The following is a 15,939-nucleotide window of genomic DNA, read 5'->3' as shown; positions in this document are numbered from 1 at the left end:
TAATGACGTACACCCCATACTAATTGCCATCCAGAACATATATTATATAAATTGATGACAGTGACAGTGGTGGGAAAAGTGTTCAGACCCTACTTAAAGTAGCCAGACAACATTATAAACGACGAAAAAATTAAAATGTGCAAGTAAAAGTCATGCATTTAGAATCTTGTCCATGTACAAGTATTATTAGCAAAATGTTCTTTGAGTATGAAAAGTACAAGCAGTATAATCCTGTTTAAGAGCTGAAGGCTACAATTAGTATTACTGATGCATACATGTGTAAAGAATAATTTTATGTTGGGGATAATACTAATTATTTAATATATTGTTTTGTAGCAATACATCCTAATCACATGTTTTGTTGGTAAAAGCTTCATGAAGGAGAATTATAAACTGGCACAAAATAAAACTACTCAAGTAAAGTACAAATACCTCAAAAGAAGTTGAGACTTTCCACAACTGTGTTATTGCAACATAATCGACATAAGCAACCGGTTTCTTTCACCACCTCTCAGAGGTCCTAACATAACCCCATTTATGTTTTGTCCGTTGGCTTTCTCAATGGTGGTAATGATTTTGGTATTACATGCAGGCTGATGTGTGCTGTGACGCAAGCAGAATGATCTGTGCATGGGTGGTTTGTGTAATTTATGATATGGTGATATTCTGTATTTCCTGTGTATCTAAAATAAATACCATTAAGGAGTAATGGTTTCCTGGACAGGCAGACTACAACATGTCAGGACTGGTCATGTCGGACTGTCCGGATGTCACTTCAACAATCTGATCACAGTTTATATGAATGATTGCAAATTATTTATTCTAAATAACATTAAAACACATTGAGAAGTATCACAATCAAAGGCTTTATAAAAAAGAAGACATAAATAATTACATTGTTTTTCCAAGTATTCATCATTGCACAAAATCCACACAATGTTCATTTTCAGAAGTGTGTACTCCACAACTCTTATCTGAAAATCCTGGTTAAAAGTATGACAGCACTGAATGCAAAAACAGTATATTCTCATTTTAAGTTAAGTAGTCATTGTATTCATATAGCCCACATATATCATACATTTGCCTTAAAAGGCTTTACAATCTGCACAGATAACGACACCTCTATCCTGAGATCCTTTTCATACAATTTTAACAGCAGTAATAAGTTAATGTAGCCAGTCATTTCAGCCTTTACTTTTGCACATGCAAGCTATTGTGTTTGATTTGTATTGGTTGGTGACTGCATTGCATTAAGTAGTAAGACCAGCTACAACATTGAAATACAATGTGCAATAAGGTTTAATGCAGGACTTATAATGGAGTGTCATTATGTTCTTTTATTTATTGCTTTCCTGAGGTGAAGACTGCAGTACTTTCCCCCATGCATCCAGGAATAGTTTATGTTGTTCAAGGACAATAATTTCTTTGGTTGAAGCAGCCAGGGCTATCTTATCATGTCTTATTGTGAAAAACAACATTCTAATTACCAGAATAATAGTAAATATTGCAATGTCGTTCTGTTAGTAATGGTCCTTGAATAGTCCAGTGCAAAAACACAGCAAGTAGCACTAAAACACGGTGCCCTTCATCTCCACTGCAGCCGTCATCCTCTGTTTGCTTCTCTTGGCTCTGCAGGAGAGGAGGAGCCAGGTGACACCCCATCCAATCAGAAGACCTGTTACGGCCAGCACAGCAGCGAGCCACACTGGCACATTGTCTGTGCAATCTCCGGTGAGAGGCAGGGCTGTGCTGTGAGTTGTGGGTGCTGGGGTGGTGGTGATGGTCGAGCTGGCAAAGCTGTTCACCTTTGTGAAGATGTAAGGATGCTCCTGGAATGCACAAGAAGGAAGGTCTTTTATTGAATCACACCCACTTGTATGAACCATTATTGCAATTATGCACACACTGTATGGATAAATCTCAAGTGGGTCAGCAGGAGCATGTGAGATGTGCTTGTGTGGCAGCTTCCTTACCTCAGTGGGGCACTTAATGTTATTTCTGGAGTTTGTGAAGTTGTTGTATGTCTGTTTTTTACCCACAGGCTCCAACTATAGATAAAGCACAGTACATATTTGCTCAGACCATGACTCAATTGCAGAGAGATGTGGTTATTGAGTAAAACTTATCCATGGATGAATTACTGAATGGGCCTTGCTGGCAAGGGCTAGGGACCCCTCTGGTCTCCACCTTCAAAATGTCACTCAAAGTGACACATATACCAACCGGGAAAAGATTGCCAGAAAGACACATAAACGACTACAAGGAGATGCAAAAAAGTTGCAAAGAGACAAAAGCGACAGCGACTAAGAACATGTGCAACACTACAAAAAGGGGCAAAACAACCAAAGACAAAAATAACAACAAAAAGACCAAAAACAATTACATTGTGACACAAAACAACAACAATGAGATACAACATTACCACAATGAGACACAAAACAACAACAAAAAGAGGCTAAACAACCATGAAGTCATTGTGTCTTGCCCCTATGTCAGAGAGGCGTTGGGGCCTTTGCATGTCTGTGCCCAGGGGCCCATTGTCTCGTAATCCCCTCATGGATTTATTCACCACCCTTCCCCTTTCAAACAGTCAGCCATTACCTGGCCGCCTTGCCGGACTCACCATGTTATTCCAGAGAGCTGCAGCCATATCGGCGTGTCCTCGATCACTGAAGTGGAAGCAGTCCTGAGAGAAGTAGGTGGTGTCAGGTTGGCCGGCCTGGAGAAGAAATAACACAACATCAAAGGTGTGTTACTGTGCTACAGCTAACGTATATGTTTGTATATGGCGAGTACAGTGGAGGCTCAGGGGTACGCCAAAGACTTACAGCATTCAAAGGAATGATTGAGTTTTTAAAAAAGGGCTGCACGACCACAGCAAAGTCCTCTCTCTCATCATAGTGGCTTCCGTATATCAATTTCTCCGTCTCAACCTGAAAGAAAGACCACAAAAGTTCAATCACTTTGTTAAAACAATCCATCTGCTTCTTCTCACTCATTAAAACGTCTGGAATTTTTGAAAAAGCAAATATTCTAACTACAAACGTTTAACTCCTGAAGATAAGATGTCTCCTACAACTCTGAAAGATCTGCTCACATCACACTAATGTATGTTGCATATTGGACCATGATTGGCTTCCAAACTAGTCGTGATGTTTGTAGGTACATGTCAAAAAAGATTTAAGGTGAGCTCAAAGAAACGTCCCCCCTTAAGCAGAGGAATATGAAAACAGCCACCATCATTCTGCACAGTCTGAGTGAAATAACAATACACAAAACCCATTTTGGGGTGGACAGGGGACTTTAACTAGATGCTGGTCACACAGTTCCAGTTTGTTAACCTGCAGTTCTCGATTGATCCGTTTTACTTCAGCCAGCTCTGGGGAATTCTCTCCTGGTAACAAGAAGCACGGGCAGACCAACCTGAGGAGCAGGGGTGAAAATAAAGAGTTGATCTCGGATAGTAAAATCAAATCATCACTGTATACATAGTGCTACTTTTTGCATATAGCACATCATATAATGTGTCATTGAGTCAGGGATATGTTATCCTTATTTGCTGGACTATTAGATCAATATTAAGAGAAGTGCTGTTTGTTCAAAGGACCAATCTGCCTTGGACTCAGTGGTCTAAATCCATGTAGAATTGATTTAGCATGTGTGGGTCGATCTAGCGTACTTTTGTAACACATTGCACCCGAGACTATCCTTTTTGATCCTGCGAAGGCCTTCAATTTCTAGGATCTCCAAGACGTTGACAATTGTCTTGGGAACCTGCAGACAGAAGAGAAGAAAATGTAAACCGATTTAATCTGGGAGGTGAAACTGTGCATTTTCTTGTCCATTACAGTATTTTTTTGTCTAATCAAAAGTTATTTCTTGGTTGATACCATCATTATTTTACCTCTTTGTAAAGCATATCCAAGCTTGTCATCAAATGATGGCTGTAATTCTGAGGTGACAGAGAGGCCTGTAGTTTTGAGAAGAAAAAATAATAATAATACAATTACACCCAAAGCACAAGGCTTTTCATTAATCAATAGTGAACATGATTACTCTCATTAACAACTCTTCTCTGTTGTGGCAACAAACAAGCAAAAATAATTAAGGCAGAATTCAGGGGAAACTGGCCAAGTTTGTATTCAGTAAATTTGTCAGAGTAAATTTTACTCAAATTGAAAAAAAGAAAAAACACTAAAAATATTTGGTCTAAATAAAGTAAAATCTACTCTTACCTCAGAGTAAATAATTCAGAGTAATTTGTACTCTCTTCAGTGTTTATATTTAACTCTACATGATGATCATTTACTCTATGTAGCATAACATTAAACAACTCTACTGCCATTCCACTCTATTCAGAGTATAATTCAACTCTATACATAATTGGCTAAAAAGTGCATATCAAGTAAAAGAGCCGCCGCCATGCAACATGTATGAGCGTACGAGCAACAGCTAAGCTGTCACTACCACAGTCTCAGAGCTCATCTTAAATTGATGCTCTGCTTTGATATTCTGCTTCAAAGCACAAACATTAAAAGAGAGACTACACTGTCAGTGGTGCGCAAGGGGAGTAATGGGAGAGAGAGAGAGAGAGAGAGAGAGAGAGATAAAAAGGGAAATGGATGCAAAATGAGAAAGGAGAAAGAAAGAGATGAAGAAGAAGGAGTGCGAGGAGAGACAGGAGGAAGAGGGTTTGGGTTGACCTCTGTGTTGTTTATGCCTCTCAGAGAACAAGGCCTGTCACTGTGCCTCGTGTGCTTGTTTCATGCAGACAGAGGCCGAGATAGCGGAGGGAGAGGGGTGTTTTGTGTGACAGAATGTGCTCATTGAAAAGAAACCATGTCTGCTCTCATCTTACTCTGACACAATAAAACAATTAGGGGAGGGCTGCTCACAAAGCTTGATTCTTCTGCTTCAGTGCGTGGTCCCATTTGGACAGTGATATCATGAGACGGCTCCACACAGGGCATCACACAACACTACGGGACTTTGGCCACTGTGCCATGGCAAGAGATTATTTGAACCTAGTGGAGTGCTTTAAAGATGTCCTTCATCCGTTGGATCGTCCTGCTTTTCTTTGTGACGACTTCCTAAAGCAACTCACCCGATCATTGCAGTACTGGCACAGGTCATTGCCTCCAATAAAGAGGGTCACCAGCTTCCAGTCGTTCTCAAAATCCACCGTCTATTTTTGTTGAAACGATTGAGAAAGTATCAGAAAGACAGAGAGAGACAACAAAGATGACTCTTCTTGCACATCAAATGTGTGGTCACAAAAGTGCATGGTTTATTATAGAACCACATATTAAACTCACAGAGTCATTCTTCATGGTATCAATCAGGCGTCGGACCTGCCCTGGGATTCCTCTATATGAGATTTTTCAAAGTGGACAAAATGCTTAAAACATACCACGAATCAACCCTTCACACCTGCTAACAGATCAAAAAACTGTTGGAACTCACGCTATTTTAGCTCCTGATACAGCCATGTTGAAGCCAGTCTGCCATTTCCCTTGTCCCCTTGACACCCCTTTGATTTTAGGATTGAACTTTTTAAGGATATCTGATGAAAAAAGTAGGAATATTACTGCACAAAAGAGGAAGAGGTTTTGTTACAGTCCAAACCTGCCATCTAGCGGTGCTATTACGCATGTAATGGTAAAATATTGTGTTGTAATGTTGTCTGCGAATTTAACTTTAAATGACCCTCAGAGATGAGGCACTAAAGGGCCAAGGAAGGAGGTGGGTGAGCCAGAGGCTGTGAAAAAGTACAGGGGTTAGAGCCCGGTTGACATTTGTTCACCTAATATATTAGGGGGGTCATAAACAGATCAGGATATGACTTCTCTGGCTTCTTCTTTTGCCAATACCAAGTGTAAGTGTTTTATGGTACTCCATTGGGGGTTAGGAGGCGGGACCCTCATTGTGGGCTGATGCCTGTTGCTTCTTGTAATTCTGTGTCACAGGCTGCGCCGAGTAGCCGTGGCAGACTTTTCCTCTTGCAAGAATAAACAGACTTAAGACAACTTTGATTCAGAGAAATCATTCCTTCTTAAACAGATCGACAGGGAAAATCTTCCATTACACACATTACACAGCAAGAGAGCTACAGATAAGGCTGAGGACTTACTGGGTAACGTTGTGACACTCTCAAGAGTTTTGTCTCCTCCAATGCTTTTTGATGAAAAACAAAAACAATTAATAAAATGATCACAATGCAATGTACATGTATGTGTTGTGTTTATAGTGTGTGGACGGTATCTCACCTCCATGACACCCCTTTGTACTCAGTTCTCAGCTGCAGGAGATTCTTTGCCTTTGCACCAAAGCCGGCCTGCATGCAGAAAAAGATGGTCGTCATTTCTCTGTTTCTCTCTCTGACCTATTCAATGAATAATACTCTCTAAACTACAACTGATACCACATATGGAGTTTGCAGAAATGGTAGGTCTAAAATGATGCCAAGAAAAGAAAATGCTAAACCAGCTACAGCTAAAAAGTTTAAAATTGATATTCCATTCTTATTACTTGCACAAACTAATGTATTCCATCTCTGCCTATAAATATTGCATAATTTCAAAACCCTGCTTTACAGGATGAATATAAAGACAGAAAGCAAAGAGGTAGAGACAAAACACGAACAAACAAGGATAAATAAGTATATCAAGTCAAACCTGTGATGGTGTTTTAGAAGAAAAAAAAAAGACATGTTCCTTGGGTTAAGATATTCTTATCGAGCAAAATGAACACAATCCTCGGTCACATTCTTGTGTACACATACCGTTATAGAGTCTCCCAAAGCAGCCACCACTTTAATGTCTGCTGGTCGTAACCTGTGAGCTAAAGATATCCAAAATGAGGTTATTTTAAATCTGACCTCTCTGTTTGCCTTTAGGTAATAGTGACAACTTGAAATGCTGACCTGACGTGGGCACAGAGTTGGATGGCGCTGTGTTAACACAGGAAAAGTCACTGCCCCAATTCTAAAGAATGAAATCAATTTGGGGATTGATATTGTTGGCAACGTGCATAAATAATAATGACTTGCCATTTTAAAGTTGTGCTGAGTATGAAACCATGACCTACTGTAGTAGGAGCAGGAGTTGGGGGAGGGCCCGGAAAGGTGTAGTTACTGTTGACAGCAGTACTAAAAAATGGGTTAGCCTAATAAAGAAATAATCAAAAACATGTCAGACACAAACATGATAAAACAGCATTAAGTAGTATGCCAATTTTGATATGTTGTTGGACTCAGTCACCTTAGAGGGACACTTCAGATCAATGGCAGCTGAGAAGTCTTGTGTAAAAGTCTTGTTTCCCACTGGCTCTAACTAGAGATTGTGAGAGTCAGTGATTTATTTTGGATCACTAAAACGGAAATAAACATGTGCCAAAATACTATAGGAAATGTCTCATAATAAAGCCAATCCTATATACCATGTTGTTCCAAAGAGCCTGAGCCATGATAGTGTGAGCTTTCTGGCTCAGATGAAAACAGTCGGGTGAAAAGTAGGAGCGGTCAGGCCGGCCATCCTGTTAAAAAGAAAGGATAGGGACAGGGATAAAAAACGTCAATAAATAATACAAATAAAGGAACAATGAATGAATACAAACGTCATAAGGAATATGTAATATTTCAGGTGAGTTACCTCTAACTTGGGAAGGACAACCTCCCGGAGGAAAGGCTGCAGCACCACAGTGAAGTTGTTGTGTGTGTCGTACCGCCCGGAGTCAATTAGCTCTCTCATAGCATGCTGGACGAAAAGAGGGCCAAGAGATAAAAGACCAATAAAGAAAAGTTTGACCTTTGAGTGACTTATTTTCACAATGAATAATAATAAGCACTTTTCATACAAGAGATGTAGCTCCACATTCAAACAAGGGCAGATAGACAATAACTTCATTTTAATGATTATGAAGGTTTAGCGGCGGAAATGGGTGTTAATATTATGTTCTCAAAGTCAAATTAAGACTTAAGAATTAAGTGTGTCTGCGATATAAAGTTATAAAGCACTTAAGAATATCGACAATTACATCACGCTTATATTTTTATATTCTTAGTTGTGTACCTGATACTCTTTATTGAGGTCATTGACCTTCTGGAGTTCAGAGGATCCCTTTTTAGGCTTCAGTATGCAGGGGCAAACTAAACTGAAACATAAACATAAAAGCCTTTAATGAATTACTTAGCCAGTTTGTTTTTGTCAAACAAAACCAAAATAAAAATCACTGACTTCACAAACCAGGTGGGACAGCCCAGAGTTTTATCATCGTGCAGATCCCGCAGCGCTACAATGTTTAACACCTCAATCAGATTGACAATGGCACGAGGCACCTGGATGATACAAAACATAAAGTTAGTAGACTGTCCGTCGTTTGGATTATGACTTTGTAAACTGCTAACATAGAATGAAGTTGTATGTTTGTGTGATGAAGGCGACAACATACTTCACTATGGAGGATGTCCAGAGCGTGACGGATACGACCAACCACATTCCCGGGTGAGAAAAAAATCTGTGGAAGTACACGAGACCCAAAGCATGACATATTTGCTGGTTTTCTTTGTCATTTATGATGGTTTTGGAGTGTTGATCGAACAAAACAAGCAATTTAAATACGTCACTTTATGCTGTGGGAAATTTTGATGGCAATGTTTCAGTATATTTTCTGACATTTTTTTTTTTGCATTTTTTTTTATGCAAAGCATAATGAAGAAAGAACAAAATACGGAATTATTGCAAAAAGCTGAAAATGCTTACGCTGTCTGTGCAGATGTCACAGAGGTCATTGCCACCAATAAACATGGTGATCACTTTCCAGTCATTGTGGAAGTCAAGTCGCTGTAAAGTTAATTGAGAGAAATTAGAATATAAAACCGAGACAAAGGTTGCATGAGAGCGTTTGTTTTGCTGTAGTTTAACCCTAACCCACGGCCTTACCGAATCATTTTTCATTTTGTCCACTAAGACGCGCACCTGTTGCACCATGTCTCTGAAAATAGAAGGGTTTGATGGTAGAATGCTTGTTGTTGTATTCCATAACTTCTGCTAAGGTATTATTTATCAAGATTCAAAGGGTAAGTATAAGAGTAAAAAAAAAATGATCCTAATATTGTGACTGACCCACTCTTGGCTCCTGCCACAGCCTGATTGAGGAAGGCTTGAGGAGAGTCCTCGCGACCTATCCCCTCTGAGAAGCCGGTCAGGGAGGGGTTGAACTCCCTCAGGATGTCTGCAGACCACAGACGATTAAAACAGCATACACATGATACACATAATTTGTGGAGAGGAAGAATTAATAATTGTATGATCATTTCTTTAACAGCTATTAAAGTTGAAGCATCTTAATATCATTGTCAAAGGCGTCACTTGGACATAACAATGAGGACTGCAGAGGCCGATAATGATGGTAATTAAACTCCATCATTATAAACGTTATCATGTACAATGCTACAATTGGCCATAGACATCTGATCTTTGATTAGATTATTCTTAAACCAGAATTTTTATGTAATTCAATTTAAGGTAAGGCTTTCGCAATTTTAAAGAATACATGAATAATAAATAAACATACTTGGCAGAGTGGTCACAGTGGTGATGTTTTCATCACCACCAATGCTGAAAATTGAAGAGACAATTTATTTCAAATGCAGCTTACAGAATGACCAATACAATCGTTGAGGTATTGTCCCACACTATCAAAATTAGAACAAAGGTGTGCTTTAGCTTGTCCTACCTCCATGACAGTCCTCTGTACTCATTAAGCACTAACAGAAGGTTGTCTGTTTTAGCGCCCACACCATTGCCCGCCTGCAGAAAAACAGCAGATGTGAGATCGTGAGAACAGAGTAGAATCAGAGGAAGTTTTTATTGAGTCAGATCCTGCAGCAATGGAGATCGGCAAGTCATTTTTCTGGATTAGAGTTAAATTCTGAGTGCCATTTGAGCCTTATAATCTACCCTAACTCGCAGTGTTACATCCCTATGGTTGTTGTGTTTGCACGTTTGCACACGTCCACGCACAAAAACACAGTATCACCATGATATGTATATACTGTTTATCTGGTCTTAATCATGCCTATTGGGATGAGTATGTTTTTAACCATGGCAACGAAAAGTAGGAGAAGGGAAACAAACACTCACTGTCAGAGAGTCGCCTAATGCTGCCACCACCTTGACATCTCCAGGTTGGAGTTCATGAACTACACAGAAAATACAATGGTTGGATTGAACTGCATTTCCCAAAACACAAAAGCAGAATAAAAGCAAAAAAATCTCTACCTGAAGTGGGTGTAGTGGGAGATGGACTGCGGTTTGTGCAAGGTATCGCAGTACCCATAACCTGAAAAACATAACTTGAGTAAGTTTAACTGTTTGTGCTGCCATTCTACACTTTAGTTCTGAAAAGTACTAGACATATTTACAGGATCTGTTAGTGGAGAAGCTGTGCTGTAAACTCTGCCCTCCCTTTCAGCGGGGGAATTTTTCTTTGTACGCAGGAACGGTTGTTCCTGGGATGAGAGTGGAAAAGAAGTTGCAGTTCAAACCATAGTATCGGATTTAAAATCAGGACCTCAATTATAGTACTGAAACATTCTCTGTGGCAGTGCCTCACCTGGGTAGGGCAAGGAAAAGAAATGCCACTTGTGTCCATGACCTCTGCCTCAGCTGTCGATGGCTGAAGCTGGAGGAGGAAATGTTAGGATCGGTTAAGATTTTAGGTACAAGTGGGGGCTGTTCTGCAGTGTCAAACAGTACTGTTACACAATTCTTGTATCTGCATCTAGATACATAGATGCAGAATGAGCAAAGCCGTAGAGAGTCATCAAGGAGAACAATCTCACCAAGTTAATCGTTACATCTCCTATCTAATCTCAGATAGAGTTATACAAGTTCACTTTAATCACTGTTCCGTCTTACTTTTGCTTTATTATAGCTCTTAGCTGTCTGGTCTTTTTTTTTTTAAGGATTATTTTCGGCCTTTTATTATAGTACAGACGAAGATAGACAGTAAAGGGTGTGGGAGCGGGACAATATTAATGTCTGTCAGAACAACATATAGATCAAAAGGGTTTTCTGCCGGCTGGTTTGTCAGACAGAGCTTAATGTTACATTAGTAGTAGGCTACTGTATATATACATTAGTAATGTGTATATACCCTGTATTGATATCAAGGACTTTGATTATTAAGAACTTACCATGTTTGTCCATATCTGGACCGCTAATTGGTTGAGATCAGGCCATGTGTTCTCCTACAAAGAAACACACAATATTTTACACATTAGCCATTTCAAGAGTCTTTCATGCATTATTACTGGAAGGAATAATAGTCACACTATCACTAATGTCGGGTGAATTTCACCCGATATAATGTACCTGATAAAATATACTTCACATCGAAATATATGCAAATACAACAATACAAGGCAAGTTGAAGTACTCGTCTTTTATTTTATCCTATAGAACTTCTCATAAAACCAAAAACAGGTATCATGGGGAGACCCTGAAAAAAGGCTCAAAGAAAGGCTCAAAGAAAAAAAACAGAGATCGGAGCAGGAAGACACGCCCACCTTCACTAACGTTTGTAAGCAGCATGAAATTACAGAAGGACCCGCGCAACTCAGACAAAAGCAACACAATGAAAATAACGTAACAACAATCGCTCGGGTGAAAATCACCCAACGTTAGTGTTCTAGGGTTAGTTACTTTATTGTTAATGATAACTGTTATTATATTATTATTTTCTTTACTTACAGAATTTGAGATGGGTCCAAGGATAACTGGCTCAGACTGCAACACAACAGTGAAGTCTGCCCTCTCACTGTGCCACTTTGGATTGTCCAATACATGACTTAGAGAGTCCTGAAAACAGGACACAAGGATAAGTGTGAAGCAAGTAGCCAAATATATTACTCAGATCAGCCCCACATTTGCCATTTATTGACATGTATTTTACCTGAAGTGTTTTCAAAAAAGTTGCTTTACGTAATCGCTGGTTTATGCTTTCATCTCTCATACAGTGACACCTGTAAGACAATAAAACACGAGTACATCACTACCACATGCATTTTTACAACAAACAGGATCACGACACGATATAATACATATAGTACATAAGAAAAGGGGTTTCATCACGTCAAAATAAATGAGTAAATATAGTTAGGTCAGGTATTTTGCTAGATTTTGAATACCTCAAATTCAAAACACTCACTTGTCCTGCTGATGATTTGAGCTCCAGACCACGACGTGAACCAAAGTGTGATGCAACTGTAAACATACACCCAGAAAATTAGATTTTTTTTTCTATTCACTGTTCATGGCAGAAGAGTATTCAACAAAAAGTACAATACCCTTTTCTGCAGCAGCTGCATCGCTGCTTCCACTTCCTGCACAACAACTTTAGCATCTGCAGCAAGCTGAAGAACAACGACACAGTTATACACTCTTAACATCCTTTCTTAATTCATACGTTTGCTACATCAAACATGATTTAGTTGTAGTTAGGCGTCTTACATGTGGTGCACAGGCACACGAGGAATCTGCCCGGGCAAACAGCAGCACAAGCTTCCAGTCTGTCACCTGCACAGTCAGATTCACAGTCAGATTCAAGGGACACATTTCATGACTTACATTTAACAAGACTTCCAACTCGACTTGGACTTGAACACCAATGATGAGACTTCACTCGAGAGTTGGAAAAAAAACAATACGAATGATATATTCATTTGCTTTCAAAAACTCTGCGGTGGTCAACAGTATGCAGACGGAGATGCAAATGGTATTCTATTTGGTGAATAGTGCATTATGACTTGTTTGGGACTCAAAACTCAAAGTTTAGGACTTGGGAATTGACTCTGGACTTGATTGTAAAGGCTTAAGACTTGGGACTTGAAAGACAATAACTTGGTTCCACCTTATGAAATACAGGTTGTCCAATTCATTTTTAGTTAAGAGTCTTAACAGTTTTTTAAATTGTTATGAGAGGGTTAATGTGTACCTGATTTGAAAGGGAGAGAGACAATTCCTCAGCTTCTTCCAACAAACTTCTGCAACACAAACACTCACATATAACACACTCAAAGTAATATCCTCATACAGCATTTATGTGTGTGTGTGTGTGTGTGTGTGTGTGTGTGTGTGTGTGTGTGTGTGTGTGTGTGTGTGTGTGTGTGTGTGTGTGTGTGTGTGTGTGTGTGTGTGTTACCTGGGCTGCATTGAGATCGGACCCACATGTTGAGTGATCACTTCAGGGTTAAACATGGACAGCAACTCTACTCAACACACATAGACATAATTAGACTTCATCTACAGACTATGCACAATACCCGACAATCAGACAGTGGATTGTGTGCATTATGTGATAACTGCTGTCCGGGAAACAGACGCTGGTGAAAGCTTCCATTCATGCTGCAAATTTTGCTTACTTTTATGTGAAATGAAGGTCAACCACCTGTGTTTATGGCCCTGTCTTATCTTTTTAAGATAAACTAATCTAAACCGTACGATGTTTTGCTCTAATAGCTTCTCTCCAAAGTGTGCGTTGTGTCTGATATTTTCCTGTCAATGGTCCTGATTGTGAACTTGAACTGAACCTCTGGCAGGAGGCTGAAGTCCATCAGGACCAAGACCTCACGCCACACAAACTGTTTTTTTCCATCAACAGTCAGGCTCATCAACAGAGCCCGGGTCCCCGACTGACAGACTCTGACTGTCATCCCCAGACAATGTCCTACTGTTCACTCCCCTGCACATCCCTCCACACCTCATATTTAAATACACTTGCCACTTTACTTTACACTTGTCACTTTCACATAATCACTTCATTCCGTGCACTTTATTTAAATTGTTATATTCTGTAGATCCAATTGTAAATATTCAGTAGACCCAATTGTAAATATTCATGCTCCCTTTTTATTGCACTTTTTTTTATGTTTATCGTTAAATGTTAAATGTGTTGCACCTCCTGCCAGGACAAATTCCTTGTATGTGTAAGCATACTTGGCAATAAATGGTGCTGATTCTGATTCTGATATGTATGATGTATTAAAAAGTACTGTCTTTCATCAATGAATATCATTTTGTTCAAAACCAAACACCAAATTGGTGTTTTAGAAGATTATACACCTCTTTATTTCTTCTAGATTGTAGAAACACTCAGTGAGTGTTTAGGAGGCATGCGAGAGAGAGTTTATAGACTTACCAGCGACTCTACTGACGACTCTGGATGCTTCCTCCCTAATGAAGAAGACAGACAAGTTGCGAGAGTAAGAGGGGGTTGAGAAAGGTTTTAAAATATTCACTTCCTCTTTAAGGCAGCTCATTTGTGTATTTCTCAAGTATTACTGAAGTATATGTGCATTGTCTTTGTGGCTGTCTACCTGTGTGAGATAGGAGTTCCCAAGACATACAGAGCTGAGATATCAACAGGTCTGAGAGTATGAACTGATGAAGAGAAAGCAAGAAGTGAGAAACGGCATGTTGCAATACTAGATATCAGTATTCAAGTCAGATTAATATGATATTGATGATAATTGCTGAGAGCAGTACCTGAAGAGGATGGGGATACGGGAGCAGGTATTGGTGAGCAGAGTATGGGCATGTAGCTTTCTGTCTGTAGCACAGAAGAACAATTCCTCATGAATACAGTATCAGAACAGTATATAGCATGTTATTAATACATACTGTCACACTGTACCTTCTCTCTTGATAGTTTACTTTTTTCCACATCAATGTTGACAGCATCTAAATGTGACATTAGTAACAAAAAATAACATAATACATTTGGGGGGAAAAAACATTTCAATCTTAAACATTCAGATTTGCAAAAAGTTGATCAAGTTAAGTGTTAAGAACAAAAGGTAAAAAGTAACAGGTAAGACTAAAAACATGTTCATCTTCCATTTTTCCATTTTAAAACCTTTTCCCCTAAAATACAGCAGCTTATTTGAACTCAGTAAAGTATCTAAAAAGGCTTTTTTTAATTGGCAGGACCATTTCTATTACGATGTTAGATTATTTTTTATTTTACTTTGCATCCTAAACACATCGTTCACAGTGGATATACTTGTAACTAAAAGAGATACTGTAAATGTCTCTTGGAGCAACACATCATCAGCAACAAAAACACTAAAATATATCTTAAATATACTAGAGAAATCTTACACTTTGTTATACATACTGTATATTTTATATTGTTATACATACTTGCCAAAGCGATGAATGTGAATATACGCATGTCTCGTACCCTACCTGTAAATTGAGTGCAGGATCCAACAAGGGCTGCCAGAATGAGGAGTGCAGATCTCGGCATGGTGAGGAGAGATACTGAGAGCCGTCCACACACAGGGTCTGCTGCTTCCCCTCAGCCTCAGAGAGAGAATGACGAAGCTCTCACTGACTGTCAGAGTGCACTGCACCTGTAAAGGGTGTGGAGGAGGAAAAGAGTTCCCAAGAGGGCAAAGTTTTATCAAGGAAAAAAAGATTAAAAAAAAAATATTGTGTGAAACAAACAATAATGAATCTCAATCTTTTATTTTCAGTTGTATATATTCCTCTTATTAGTTTATCTGGATAATAATCAGACAAATTACAAATCTTACCGCCGCCTCACCATCTTTGCATTTGTTCGTCAATGTGTATCTTTGTCAACACAATATTCATTGTAAATTTAAAGAACATCCGCACAACAGTGAACCTTATTGTTACTTCTTTGAAGGTCGGTATAGATGTACAGTTAAATGTATGGCTCTCACTGTGATATATCATAAAGCATATGATAAATGGACTGTACTTTTTTATTCCTACAATCACTCAAAGCGCGTTAACACTATATGTTATTATTCACCCATTCACACCCTAATGGCAGGGACTTTACCATGCAAGGTGCCACCTGCCCATCAGGACTAACATTCATACACAGCTTGCGGGAGCAAATTGGGGT

The 15,939-nt window shown here is 39.2% G+C and overlaps 1 protein-coding gene across 1 annotated transcript; it reads right to left on the bottom strand.

Annotated features, from left to right (window-relative positions):
• Positions 1-1,568: 1,568 nt before the first annotated feature.
• LOC306749199 (phospholipase B1, membrane-associated-like) lies at positions 1,569-15,309 on the bottom strand (the record flags this gene model as incomplete). Its single annotated transcript, XM_079232460.1, has 43 exons — positions 1,569-1,829; positions 1,974-2,048; positions 2,624-2,719; positions 2,829-2,933; positions 3,342-3,423; positions 3,680-3,774; positions 3,905-3,970; positions 5,105-5,185; positions 5,316-5,367; positions 5,464-5,563; positions 6,131-6,174; positions 6,267-6,334; positions 6,782-6,840; positions 6,923-6,983; positions 7,087-7,164; positions 7,260-7,331; positions 7,438-7,533; positions 7,650-7,754; positions 8,070-8,151; positions 8,235-8,335; positions 8,449-8,514; positions 8,760-8,840; positions 8,940-8,991; positions 9,123-9,231; positions 9,574-9,617; positions 9,736-9,809; positions 10,143-10,201; positions 10,281-10,341; positions 10,424-10,510; positions 10,615-10,683; positions 11,198-11,251; positions 11,754-11,861; positions 11,956-12,025; positions 12,211-12,266; positions 12,350-12,415; positions 12,513-12,578; positions 12,997-13,045; positions 13,204-13,270; positions 14,200-14,234; positions 14,378-14,441; positions 14,547-14,610; positions 14,695-14,741; positions 15,249-15,309. The coding sequence occupies 43 exons, from the start codon at positions 15,307-15,309 to the stop codon at positions 1,569-1,571; spliced, it is 3,288 nt and encodes a 1,095-aa protein (XP_079088586.1).
• Positions 15,310-15,939: the final 630 nt, after the last annotated feature.

The sequence above is a fragment of the Taurulus bubalis genome (genome assembly GCF_910589615.1).
Source record: "Taurulus bubalis genome assembly, chromosome: 1".
NCBI classification, from domain to species: Eukaryota; Metazoa; Chordata; class Actinopteri; order Perciformes; family Cottidae; genus Taurulus; species Taurulus bubalis.
Note: the sequence above shows the minus strand (reverse complement) of the source record. Positions and strands in the feature narration are given on the sequence as shown.